Source organism: Manis pentadactyla, chromosome 10, assembly GCF_030020395.1.
Source record: "Manis pentadactyla isolate mManPen7 chromosome 10, mManPen7.hap1, whole genome shotgun sequence".
NCBI lineage: Eukaryota > Metazoa > Chordata > Mammalia > Pholidota > Manidae > Manis > Manis pentadactyla.
Window position 1 is genome coordinate 81,962,587 of NC_080028.1, and position 12,474 is coordinate 81,975,060.

Genomic DNA, 12,474 nt, shown 5'->3' on the forward strand with positions numbered 1-12,474 from the left:
TGTTGTCACAGGGTTTTATCTACTTACCTATCTTGCAGGGTTATTGTGAGGATCAAATGAGAGAAGGAACTGAAAATGTTTTGTAGAGCACAGAGCATTATTCCATTATAAAGGATTGCTAGTTTTACACAATTATTGAAATTTCTGTTAAACAACAGGCCACCTGGGAACTCATGTTTCCCTATGGAGGAACAGTAGTAAATCTGCCGACCTTCCAACTGCCCACTACAGTCAGACTGTGAGCATGTGAGCCATGACCTCAGTCTGGCTTCCATGAAGGTTTTATGGGCCACCTCAATACACTGAAGTACAAGACCTTGTTATTATTGTTTCAAATGCCATCAGTGAATATGTGCTTACTTTAATGTAAGGTTTTTCAGCCTCACCTTGTGGGGGCCTGTCCTGTACATTCTAGGATGTTTAGCAGCAATCTTGGCCTCTACCCACTAGGTGCCATTAGCGCGCGCGCGCGCGCACACACACACACTCACACACACACACACACACGCAACCCATTTGTGACCAAAAATGTCTACAGTCATTCCAAATATTCCTTGCAGGTAAAATTATTCCCAAGTCAGACCACAACTTTGGTGAAACAATGCTGTGAGGCAGGAATTTGTTCAACCATCTTATGGCTGTCAAAATGCAGATCAGAGGAGTTCAGTAACTTGCTAAGGATCACACTAATGCCATTTCCAAGGTGTGTGGGTACTCCCTACCTCTGCTTACAGCTGCTACCCAGTCACTGACATAACTTAGTCACTCAGCAAATATTTGTCAAGCACCTACCGTGTGCCAGGCAGTGTTCTATTTGTTCAGCAAATATCCCTGATACTTGGTATTAGATGGTGGGAAGAAAAGAGCTCCAAAAGACAGACAGCTATATTCATTTCCCGTTTGCTGCTGTAACAACTTGCCACAATCCTAGTAGTTTATCTAACAGTTCTGGAGGTCAGAAATCCAAATTTACTTTCACTGGTCTAAAATTAAGATGTCTGCAGACCTATGTTCCTTCTGGAGACTTAAAGGAAATCCATTTCCTTGCCTTTTTCTAGCTTCTAGAGGCCACCTACATTCCTTGACTTGTGGCCCTTTCTTCCCTCTGCAAAGCGAACAGTGTAGCATCTTCTCATCTCCCTGACCTCTGTTTCCATCCTTATATCTTCTCTTCCTACCCCTGATCTTCCTGTCCCCCTCTTATAAGGATCTCAGTGATTACATTAGGCCTACCTCGATAATCCAGGGTAATGTCCGCTTTCTCAAGATCCTTAACTTAATCACTTATCTGCAAAGTCCCTTTGCCACATAAGGTGACATTCACAGGGATTAAATGTGGACATCTTTGGGGGCCATTTATTGAGCAGACAGCAGTTTTCCCTCTGGACCTCAAAGATTTATGACTATCCCACATGCAAAATACATCTATCCCATCTCAAGTTTCCCAAAAATCTCAACCCATTACAGTATCAACTGAGTCTAAAATGTCATCGAAGTCTTATCTGCCCAAAACTCCCAAATCTCATCATCTAGATCATCTAAATTAGTGAGACTCTGGGTACAGCCTATCTTAAGGCAAATTCCTCTCCATCTGTGGACTTGTAAAACTAGAAAACAAGTTAACTGCTCCCAAATACAATGGTGGGTTAGGCACAGGATAACAGTTATAGACCATCCCATTATAATAGAGAGAAAATGAATGGAAAAGAGGAGTCACCAGACCCAAGTGATTTTGAAATCCAGCTGGACAAACTCCATTAGGTTTTAAGACCTAGGAATAATTTCTATGGCTCAGGGCTCTACCCTCTGAGACATTGGCTCCACCCTTTCATGAAGGGTGGCATGTGTTTGCAGCTAAGTAGTTTTTTTTTTTTTTTTTTTTTAATAATTATTTTTTATTGAAGGGTAGTTGACATACAGTATTACATTACATGAGTTTCAAGTGTACAACACAGTGGTAGAACATTTATATACATAATTCTAGGTTCCAGCTATCACCCTACCAAGCTGTTACAATATCTTGACTATATTCCTTATGCTATACATTACATCCCGGTTACTTATTTATTTTACCATTGGAAGTCTGTCCTTTTTTTTTTTTTTTTTTTTTTTTGTGAGGGCATCTCTCATATTTATTGATCAAATGGTTGTTAACGACAATAAAATTCTGTATAGGGGAGTCAATGCTCAATGCACAATCATTATTCCACCCCAAGCCTAATTTTTGTCAGTCTCCAATCTTCTGAGGCATAACAAACAAGTTTTTACATGGAGAACAAATTCTTACATAATGAATAAGTTACATAGTGAACAGTACAAGGGCAGTCATCACAGAAACTTTCGGTTTTGCTCATGCATTATGAACTATAAACAGTCAGTTCAAATATGAATACTCATTTGGTTTTTATACTTCATTTATATGTGGATACCACATTTCTCTCTTTATTATTATGATTTTTAATAAAATGCTGAAGTGGTAGGTAGATACAAGATAAAGGTAGAAAACATAGTTTAGTGTTGTAAGAGAGCACATGTAGATGATCAGGTGTGTGCCTGTAGACTATGTGTTAATCCAAGCTAGACCAGAGCAATAAAACATCCACGTATGCAGAAGATTTCTCTCAGAACGGGGGGGTGAGGTTCTAAGCCTCACCTCTGTTGACCCCCAATTTCTCACCTGATGGCCCCCCTGCGACTGTGCCTGTCTTAGGTTGTTCCTCCCTTGAGGAATCTTACCCGTCTCTGGCTAACCAGTCATCTTCCGGGGCCATACAGGGAAATGTGAAGTTGGTAAGTGAGAGAGAAGCCTTATTGTTTGAAAAAGTTAGCTTTTTACTTCTTTGCATATTTATGCCCTGTGGCTTCTATGCCCAGCATTTGTCTTGAGGTATCTTTACCACTTGGAAGAATTATGATACTCGGTAAATTTGATATGAGGCACGAATTCTATTTAAGGGTTGTAATTAGGAAGGAAGAAGAAAACCTATAGAAGTAGCAGGTGGAAGAAAACATGGGAAGATTGATTATTTCTTTGATATATCTTCTTGTAGAGTAACTTCAGCATGTATAGGTTTTAAGCTACTACTTAAATTGCACACACACATTAATATAATAGGAGTATAGTTACATAACCAAAGCATATCTGTAATTACTAGCCATCTGCAGTGAAACCAAGAAAACCAGTTAGGCACCTTAGGCATTTGTGAAAACTTATCTATGATATGGTGGATATTGTCCAAATGAACTTGAACAGTCTGAGAGAAATCAGACAAATTAAAACAACCCATTCCTGGGGACTGTTCACATGCCATATGTTCTTTTAACAATAAATAGTTTGTAGTTGTAAGACTTTGGAGCGCTACAATTTGCACTTCTCCAAATTCTTGGTTGAGTTCCAACAGTATAGATCCAGTCCAATTTTGTTGTTTTACTGTATGCACAGGCCAGCTTAGATATCTCCTTCCTCATTCCCATGGCAAGTCCAGGAACTGGTGGGATGAGTGCATCTACAGCTGTAGCAGTGCGTGGATCTTTGTTGGGGTTTTTTGATGATCATCTTCTGGCATGAGTCTTCCAGAGAGTGCAGATGTTGGAAGTTCTTTTTCATATCGTATCTTAGTTCATTTTCGGGGTAGCCCAATTAGGCTTTGATCCTCTGTATAAACACAAACAGACCCTTTGCCTACACTTTTATATGCCCTTTATACCCTTGTGTAGAACTCGTTGGAGGTTACCACACAGGAACTGCCCTTTTTTTTTTTTTTTTTTTTGCTATCACTAATCTACACTTACATGACGAATATTATGTTTACTAGGCTCTCCCCTGTACCAGGTGTCCCCTATAAACCCCTTTACAGTCACTGTCCATCAGCATAGCAAAATGTTGTAGAATCACTACTTGCCTTCTCTGTGTTGTACAGCCCTCCCTTTTCTCCTACCCCCCCATGCATGTTAATCTTAATACCCCCCTACTTCTCCCCCCCTTATCCCTCCCTACCCACCCATCCTCCCCAGTCCCTTTCCCTTTGGTACCTGTTAGTGCATTCTTGAGTTCTGTGATTCTGCTGCTGTTTTGTTCCTTCAGTTTTTCCTTTGTTCTTATATTCCACAGATAAGTGAAATCATTTGGTATTTCTCTTTCTCCGCTTGGCTTGTTTCACTGAGCATAATACCCTCCAGCTCCATCCATGTTGCTGCAAATGATTGGATTTGCCCTTTTCTTATGGCTGAGTAGTATTCCATTGTGTATATGTACCACATCTTCTTTATCCATTCATCTATTGATGGACATTTAGGTTGCTTCCAATTCTTGGCTATTGTAAATAGTGCTGCAATAAACATAGGGGTGCATCTGTCTTTCTCAAACTTGATTGCTGCATTCTTAGGGTAAATTCCTAGGAGTGGAATTCCTGGGTCAAATGGTAAGTCTGTTTTGAGCATTTTGATGTACCTCCATACTGCTTTCCACAATGGTTGAACTAACTTACATTCCCACCAGCAGTGTAGGAGGGTTCCCCTTTCTCCACAGCCTTGCCAACATTTGTTGTTGTTTGTCTTTTGGATGGCAGCCATCCTTACTGGTGTGAGGTGATACCTCATTGTAGTTTTAATTTGCATTTCTCTGATAATTAGCGATGTGGAGCATCTTTTCATGTGTCTGTTGGCCATCTGTATTTCTTTTTTGGAGAACTGTCTGTTCAGTTCCTCTGCCCATTTTTTAATTGGGTTATTTGTTTTTTGTTTGTTGAGGCGTGAGAGCTCCTTATATATTCTGGACGTCAAGCCTTTATCGGATGTGTCATTTTCAAATATATTCTCCCATACTGTAGGGATCCTTCTTGTTCTATTGATGGTGTCTTTTGCTGTACAGAAGCTTTTCAGCTTAATATAGTCCCACTTACTCATTTTTGCTGTTGTTTTCCTTGCCCGGGGAGATATGTTCAAGAAGAGGTCACTCATGTTTATGTCTAAGAGGTTTTCGCCTATGTTTTCTTCCAAGAGTTTAATGGTTTCATGGCTTACATTCAGGTCTTTGATCCATTTTGAGTTTACTTTTGTATATGGGGTTAGACAATGGTCCAGTTTCATTCTCCTACATGTAGCTGTCCAGTTTTGCCAGCACCACCTGTTGAAGAGACTGTCATTTCGCCATTGTATGTCCATGGCTCCTTTATCAAATATTAATTGACCATATATGTCTGGGTTAATGTCTGGATTCTCTAGTCTGTTCCATTGGTCTGTGGCTCTGCTCTTGTGCCAGTACCAAATTGTCTTGATTACTATGGCTTTATAGTAGAGCTTGAAGTTGGGGAGTGAGATCCCCCCTACTTTATTCTTCTTTCTCAGGATTGCTTTGGCTATTCGGGGTCTTTGGTGTTTCCATATGAATTTTTGAATTATTTGTTCCAGTTCATTGAAGAATGTTGCTGGTAGTTTCATAGGGATTGCATCAAATCTGTATATTGCTTTGGGCAGGATGGCCATTTTGACGATATTAATTCTTCCTAGCCAGGAGCATGGGATGAGTTTCCATCTGTTAGTGTCCCCTTTAATTTCTCTTAAGAGTGACTTGTAGTTTTCAGAGTATAAGTCTTTCACTTCTTTGGTTAGGTTTATTCCTAGGTATTTTATTTTTTTTGATGCAATTGTGAATGGAGTTGTTTTCCTGATTTCTCTTTCTGTTGGTTCATTGTTAGTATATAGGAAAGCCACAGATTTCTGTGTGTTGATTTTGTATCCTGCAACTTTGCTGTATTCCGATATCAGTTCTAGTAGTTTTGGGGTGGAGTCTTTAGGGTTTTTTATGTACAGTATCATGTCATCTGCAAATAGTGACAGTTTAACTTCTTCTTTACCAATCTGGATTCCTTGTATTTCTTTATTTTGTCTGATTGCCGTGGCTAGGACCTCCAGTACTATGTTAAATAACAGTGGAGAGAGTGGGCATCCCTGTCTAGTTCCCGATCTCAGAGGAAATGCTTTCAGCTTCTCGCTGTTCAATATAATGTTGGCTGTGGGTTTATCATAGATGGCCTTTATTATGTTGAGGTACTTGCCCTCTATTCCCATTTTGCTGAGAGTTTTTAACATGAATGGATGTTGAACTTTGTCAAATGCTTTTTAGCATCTATGGAGATGATCATGTGGTTTTTGTCTTTCTTTTTGTTGATGTGGTGGATGATGTTGATGGACTTTCGAATGTTGTACCATCCTTGCATCCCTGGAATGAATCCCACTTGGTCATGGTGTATGATCCTTTTGATGTATTTTTGAATTCGGTTTGCTAATATTTTGTTGAGTATTTTTGCATCTACGTTCATCAGGGATATTGGTCTGTAGTTTTCTTTTTTGGTGGGGTCTTTGCCTGGTTTGGGTATTAGGGTTATGTTAGCTTCATAGAATGAGTTTGGTAGTATTCCCTCCTCCTCTATTTTTTGGAAAACTTTAAGGAGAATGGGTATTATGTCTTCCCTGTATGTCTGATAAAATTCCAAGGTAAATCCATCTGGCCCGGGGGTTTTGTTCTTTGGTAGTTTTTTGATTACCTCTTCAATTTCGTTGCTGGTAATTGGTCTGTTTAGATTTTCTGTTTCTTCCTGGGTCAATATTGGAAGGTTATATTTTTCTAGGAAGTTGTCCATTTCTCCTAGGTTTCCCAGCTTGTTAGCATATAGGTTTTCATAGTATTCTCCAATAATTCTTTGCATTTCCGTGGCGTCCGTCGTGATTTTTCCTTTCTCGTTTCTGATACTGTTGATTTGTGTTGATTCTCTTTTCTTCTTAATAAGTCTGGCTAGAGGCTTATCTATTTTGTTTATTTTCTCGAAGAACCAGCTCTTGGTTTCATTGATTTTTGCTATTGTTTTATTCTTCTCAATTTTATTTATTTCTTCTCTGATCTTTATTATGTCCCTCCTTCTGCTGACCTTAGGCCTCATCTGTTCTTCTTTTTCCAATTTCGATAATTGTGACATTAGACCATTCATTTGGGATTGCTCTTCCTTTTTTAAATATGCTTGGATTGCTATATACTTTCCTCTTAAGACTGCTTTTGCTGTGTCCCACAGAAGTTGGGGCTTAGTGTTGTTGTTGTCATTTGTTTCCATATATTGCTGGATCTCCATTTTGATTTGGTCATTGATCCATTGATTATTTAGGAGCGTGTTGTTAAGCCTCCATGTGTTTGTGAGCCTCTTTGCTTTCTTTGTACAGTTTATTTCTAGTTTTATGCCTTTGTGGTCTGAAAAGTTGGTTGGTAGGATTTCAATCTTTTGGAATTTTCTGAGGCTCTTTTTGTGGCCTAGTATGTGGTCTATTCTGGAGAATGTTCCATGTGCACTTGAGAAGAATGTATAACCCGCTGCTTTTGGATGTAGAGTTCTATAGATGTCTATTAGGTCCATCTGCTCTACTGTGTTGTTCAGTGCTTCTGTGTCCTTACTTATTTTCTGCCCAGTGGATCTATCCTTTGGGGTGAGTGGTGTGTTGAAGTCTCCTAGAATGAATGCATTGCAGTCTATATCCCCCTTTAGTTCTGTTAGTATTTGTTTCACATATGCTGGTGCTCCTGTGTTGGGTGCATATATATTTAGAATGGTTATATCCTCTTGTTTGACTGAGCCCTTTATCATTATGTAGTGTCCTTCTTTATCTCTTGTTACTTTCTTTGTTTTGAAGTCTATTTTGTCTGATATTAGTACTGCAACCCCTGCTTTCTTCTCACTGTTGTTTGCTTGAAATATGTTTTTCCATCCCTTGACTTTTAGTCTGTACCTGTCTTTGGGTTTGAGGTGAGTTTCTTGTAAGCAGCATATAGATGGGTCTTGCTTTTTTATCCATTCTGTTACTCTGTGTCTTTTGATTGGTGCATTCAACCCATTAACATTTAGGGTGACTATTGAAAGAAATGTCCTTATTGCCATTGCAGGCTTTAAATTCGTGGTTACCAAAGGTTCAAGGTTAGCCTCTTTAGTATCTTACTGCCTAACTTAGCTCGCTTATTGAGCTGTTATATACACTGTCTGGAGATTCTTTTCTTCTCTCCCTTCTTGTTCCTCCTCCTCGATTCTTCATATGTTGGGTGTTTTGTGCTGTGCTCTTTCTAGGAGTGCTCCCATCTAGAGCAGTCCCTGTAAGATGTTCTGTAGAGGTGGTTTGTGGAAAGCAAATTCCCTCAGCTTTTGTTTGTCTGGGAATTGTTTAATCCCACCGTCATATTTGAATGATAGTCGTGCTGGATACAGTATCCTTGGTTCAAGGCCCTCTGTTTCATTGTATTAAATATATCATGCCATTCTCTTCTGGCCTGTAGGGTTTCTGTTGAGAAATCTGACGTTAGCCTGATGGGTTTCCCTTTATAGGTGACCTTTTTCTCTCTAGCTGCCTTTAACACTCTTTCCTTGTCCTTGATCTTTGCCATTTTAATTATTATGTGTCTTGGTGTTGCCCTTCTTGGATCCTTTCTGTTGGGGGTTCTGTGTATTTCCGTGGTCTGTTCGATTACTTCCTCCCCCAGTGTGGGGAAGTTTTCAGCAATTATTTCTTCTAAGATACTTTCCATCTCTTTGCCTCTCTCTTCTTCTTCTGGGACCCCTATAATACGGATATTGCTCCTTTTAGATTGGTCACACAGTTCTCTTAATATTGTTTCATTCCTGGAGATCCTTTTGTCTCTCTCTATGTCAGCTTCTATGCGTTCCTGTTCTCTGATTTCAATTCCATCAATGGCCTCTTGCATTCTATCCATTCTGCTTATAAACCCTTCCAGAGTTTGTTTCATTTCTGCGATCTCCTTTCTGGCATCTGTGATCTCTTTCCGGACTTCATCCCATTTTTCTTGCGTATTTCTCTGCATCTCTGTCAGCATGTTTATGATTCTTATTTTGAATTCTTTGTCAGGAAGACTGGTTAGGTCTGTCTCCTTCTCTGGTGTTGTCTCTGTGATCTTTGTCTGCCTGTAGCTTTGCCTTTTCATGGTGATAGGAATAGTCTGCAGAACTGGGACGAGTGACGGCTGGAAGGACTTCCTTTCTTGTTGGTTTGTGGCCCTCCTCTCCTGGGAGAACAGCGGCCTCTAGTGGCTTGTGCTGCGCAGCTGCGTGCAGACAGGGTTTCTGCTTCCTGCCCGGCTGCTATGGAGTTAATCTCCGCTGTTGCTGTGGGCGTGGCCTGGCTCGGGCAGCTACTCCAAAATGGTGGAGTCGCGTTGGAGCAGGAGCTGCTGGGAGGCTATTTATCTCCGTAAGGGGCCTCCCTGCTCCCTGCAGCCCAGGGGTTAGGGTGCCCAGAGATCCCGGATTCCCTACCTCTGGATTAAGTGACCCTCCCTGCCCCTTTAAGACTTCCAAAAAGCACCCGCCAAAACAAAACAACGACCACAAAAAAAAACAAGAAAAAAAAATTTTTTTAATTAAAAAAAAAATTTTTTTTAATTAAAAAAAAAAGGTGGTCGTTCGTTTTTCTTTATTCTCCGGTGCCAGCCTCAGGCCTCTGCTCACCGGTCTTTCTGCCCTGTTTCCCTAATATTGGGGTCCCTGTCCCTTTAAGACTTCCAAAAAGCGCTCGCCAAAACAAAGCAGCAAAAAAGCAAAAAGAAAAAATGGTCGCGCGCTTTTCTTATGTCCTCTGTCGCCCAGCCTCCAGTGCCTGCTCACTGTTCTTGCTGCCCTGTTTTCCCAGAATCGAGGGCCCTGCACTCTGGCCCGGATGGCTGGGGCTGGGTGCTCGGCAGCCCTGGGCTCCGTCTCCCTCCCGCTCTGCCTGCTCTTCTCCCGCCGGGAGCTGGGGGGAGGGGCGCTCGGCTCCCGCGGGGCCGGGGCTTGTATCTTACCCCCTTCGCGAGGCGCTGGGTTCTCTCAGGTGTGGATGTGGTCTGGATATTGTCCTGTGTCCTCTGGTCTTTATTCTAGGAAGGGTTGTCTTTGTTATATTTTCATAGATATATGTTGTTTTGGGAGGAGATTTCCGCTGCTCTACTCACGCCGCCATCTCCGACCCCTCCGCTAAGTAGTTTTATCTATCTGTTTCCTGCTTGTAGAACTTTGGGAGTCTGACAGCTTTCTTTTATTTTGTCCTTTCTCTCTCCCATTCAGTCTAAGCTGGCAGTGTTTCTGCTGGTATAACATTCTCAAAAGCCATGTTGGCCTCCTCTGTATGTTGCTAGGCCTCACTCATTAGACAAGAGTCTACTCCACAAATCTTTCCTGCATAACTCTCTCTCTTTTCCTGGCTTCTGCTGACATGTCTAAAGGGATCCATGGGTCACATGTCTGATCTCTTTAAAGAGACTTCATTGTGATTGAATTCTCTAAACTTTGGATCCATCTGAGGTGCTAGCAAAATGTTGTCCAGACACACCATTATTTTTCTCTCTAGAACATACTTTTCTGACAGTGAATCTCCTAATTTTAGCATCTTTTTCAACCTGGATAGACCAAGAGTCCCATATCATCAAATCCCAGTTCCTTTTTACTTAACAGTTCTTCTCTTATTCTGTCTCTTTCCTCTCACATTTTACTCTAAGCAGCAAGAAGAAACCAGACTGCATCTTCAACATTTGGCTTGGGAAGCTTGTCAGCTAAATATCCAAATTCATCATTTATACCTTCCACTTACCACGTAACTGTAGGACCCTGTTCAGCTCAGATTATACCATTACATAAAAGGATCCTCTCCACTAGTTCCTAATAACATGTTCCTGATTTCTCTCACCAGTAGCACCTTTAATGTCCATATTTCTATCATTGGCCCCTTAGGATGATTTCTCTATGGTCAAAGTTTTCTCTACATTGCTTCTTACACCTTCACGAGCCCTCACGGACTCACAGTGACTAGGGTCTGGACATCCTTCGGGAGGCATTATCCAGCAGACCACAGCGATTGAGTGTACTTGGTCAAGCACAAAGCCTTACTCATTTGCTTCTCACTTCCCAGAACCACGTTAGATACTTAATGAGGGCTGCAGGGTTGTGATAGTGGGCTGACAGGCCTTACTGGTGTGCCCAGGCAGACCAGTTCACACTTTTGTCCCAGTGTACTTGTAGTACTGCCCTTTTCCTTTTCAAAAAGACCCTGGCTTCAGTAATAAATTTTCTGGTCATTCTAAGTATAGATCTTTGATCTTAAATCTATACTTTAAGATTATAAAATCTATAATCTAATGGAGATGAAACATGAAAAAATTATCAAGCAGTTATAGTTAAGTGCTGAATGTCACGATATTTAGATACATCTAAACACCCTTCAATATACAGGACAGACCCCTACAACTATCTGCCAGACATTTTGCCATCTGGAATTTCAGAATCATTTGGGATTTCAGATTCAATCTGTGGTCCCTGGATTAGCAGCATCACCTTGTCAGTAATGCAAATGGTCCCCATCCAGGACCCACTGAATTGGAAACTCAAAGGGTGGGACCTCGCAATCTGTTTTACACATGTGTACACACACATACACACACACAAACTCTCTCTCTCCACGGTATCCCAGGCATATGGCCACCCCAGTTAATACTTAAATACTGCTCTGTCAGGAGAGTTGCTTTTTGTCTCTGCCTTTTGTTGTTTCATCTTCAAAGTAGTGACAACACATGGGCTGAGATGATTTTGTTAAATGTTAGTTTAGTCGGAATGGTTCTTTGGTTCTAATGATCTATTTTCAAATGAGGTGTTCTCAAAGTAACAAATTTCATTTTCGCTTCTTGACTTTTGGCAGAAGCTAAGAAAAAGCCTGGAACTCAGTGTAAATCTGCAAAGGAGCCAGAAGGATTGTTCCAGTGATGAGTATGACTCTATTGAAGAAGATGTGGTCTCTGAGCCTGAGCCCGAGCACCGGGTGCTGGTGGACCATCCCAGAGATGACCCCCCTCTTTCCAGTGTGATCTCAGTGCAGAAGGATGTTGCTGAGGACCGGGAGACAGAAGGGCGCCATCCCCAAGGCCCAGACACCCTTGTGGTGCTAGAATTTAACCCAGCTTCTAAAAGTGAGCTCTGCCATATGTGGCATTTCTTTGCCTTTGGTGTCTCTATATCTAATAGTAGGACTGAAATTTCCAGTGGTAGTTTAAATTAGCTTTGGGTAGAACATCTTACAGGCCAGGGAGGTATTAGCGATCAGGTCTCTGCTGATCACAAGAGGCAAAGGCTCCCAAAGGCCTGCAAATGACCTTGAAATTCCAGATGGTAAATGTCTGGTGGACAGTTGTGGGGAGAGAGGGAGCTATCGTGTGTATTGTAGGACAGTTAACAGTATCTGCATGCCAACCAGCTAATGCAAATTGGCTTAAGCAAAAGGGACTGTTTCTTGGCTTGGATAACTGAGGAGTCCAGGGCTGCAGCAGGACTCATTTCTCAGCTTTCCTCTCTCCTCCCCTCTTCTCCTCCCCTCCCCTCCCCTTCTATTCTCTCTGCCTCTCCTCTCTGCCTTCTTTTTCTTGGTACCATTCTCAGATAGGCTCTTTACATGCAGACACAG

At 41.4% G+C, this 12,474-nt stretch overlaps 1 protein-coding gene across 9 annotated transcripts in view; it reads left to right on the forward strand.

The window, feature by feature from the left end:
* KATNIP (katanin interacting protein) overlaps positions 1 to 12,474 on the forward strand; it is a 196,361-nt gene that overhangs the window by 98,364 nt on the left and 85,523 nt on the right. For all 9 annotated transcript variants that reach the window (XR_008992153.1, XM_057487074.1, XM_057487067.1 and 6 more), the window contains one exon: positions 11,716 to 11,983. Coding sequence is in view for 8 of the 9 variants with exons in the window: in XM_057487074.1 (XP_057343057.1) it covers positions 11,716 to 11,983 (268 nt within the window). In the remaining variant the exon portion in view is untranslated. The remainder of the gene's footprint in view (positions 1 to 11,715; positions 11,984 to 12,474) is intronic.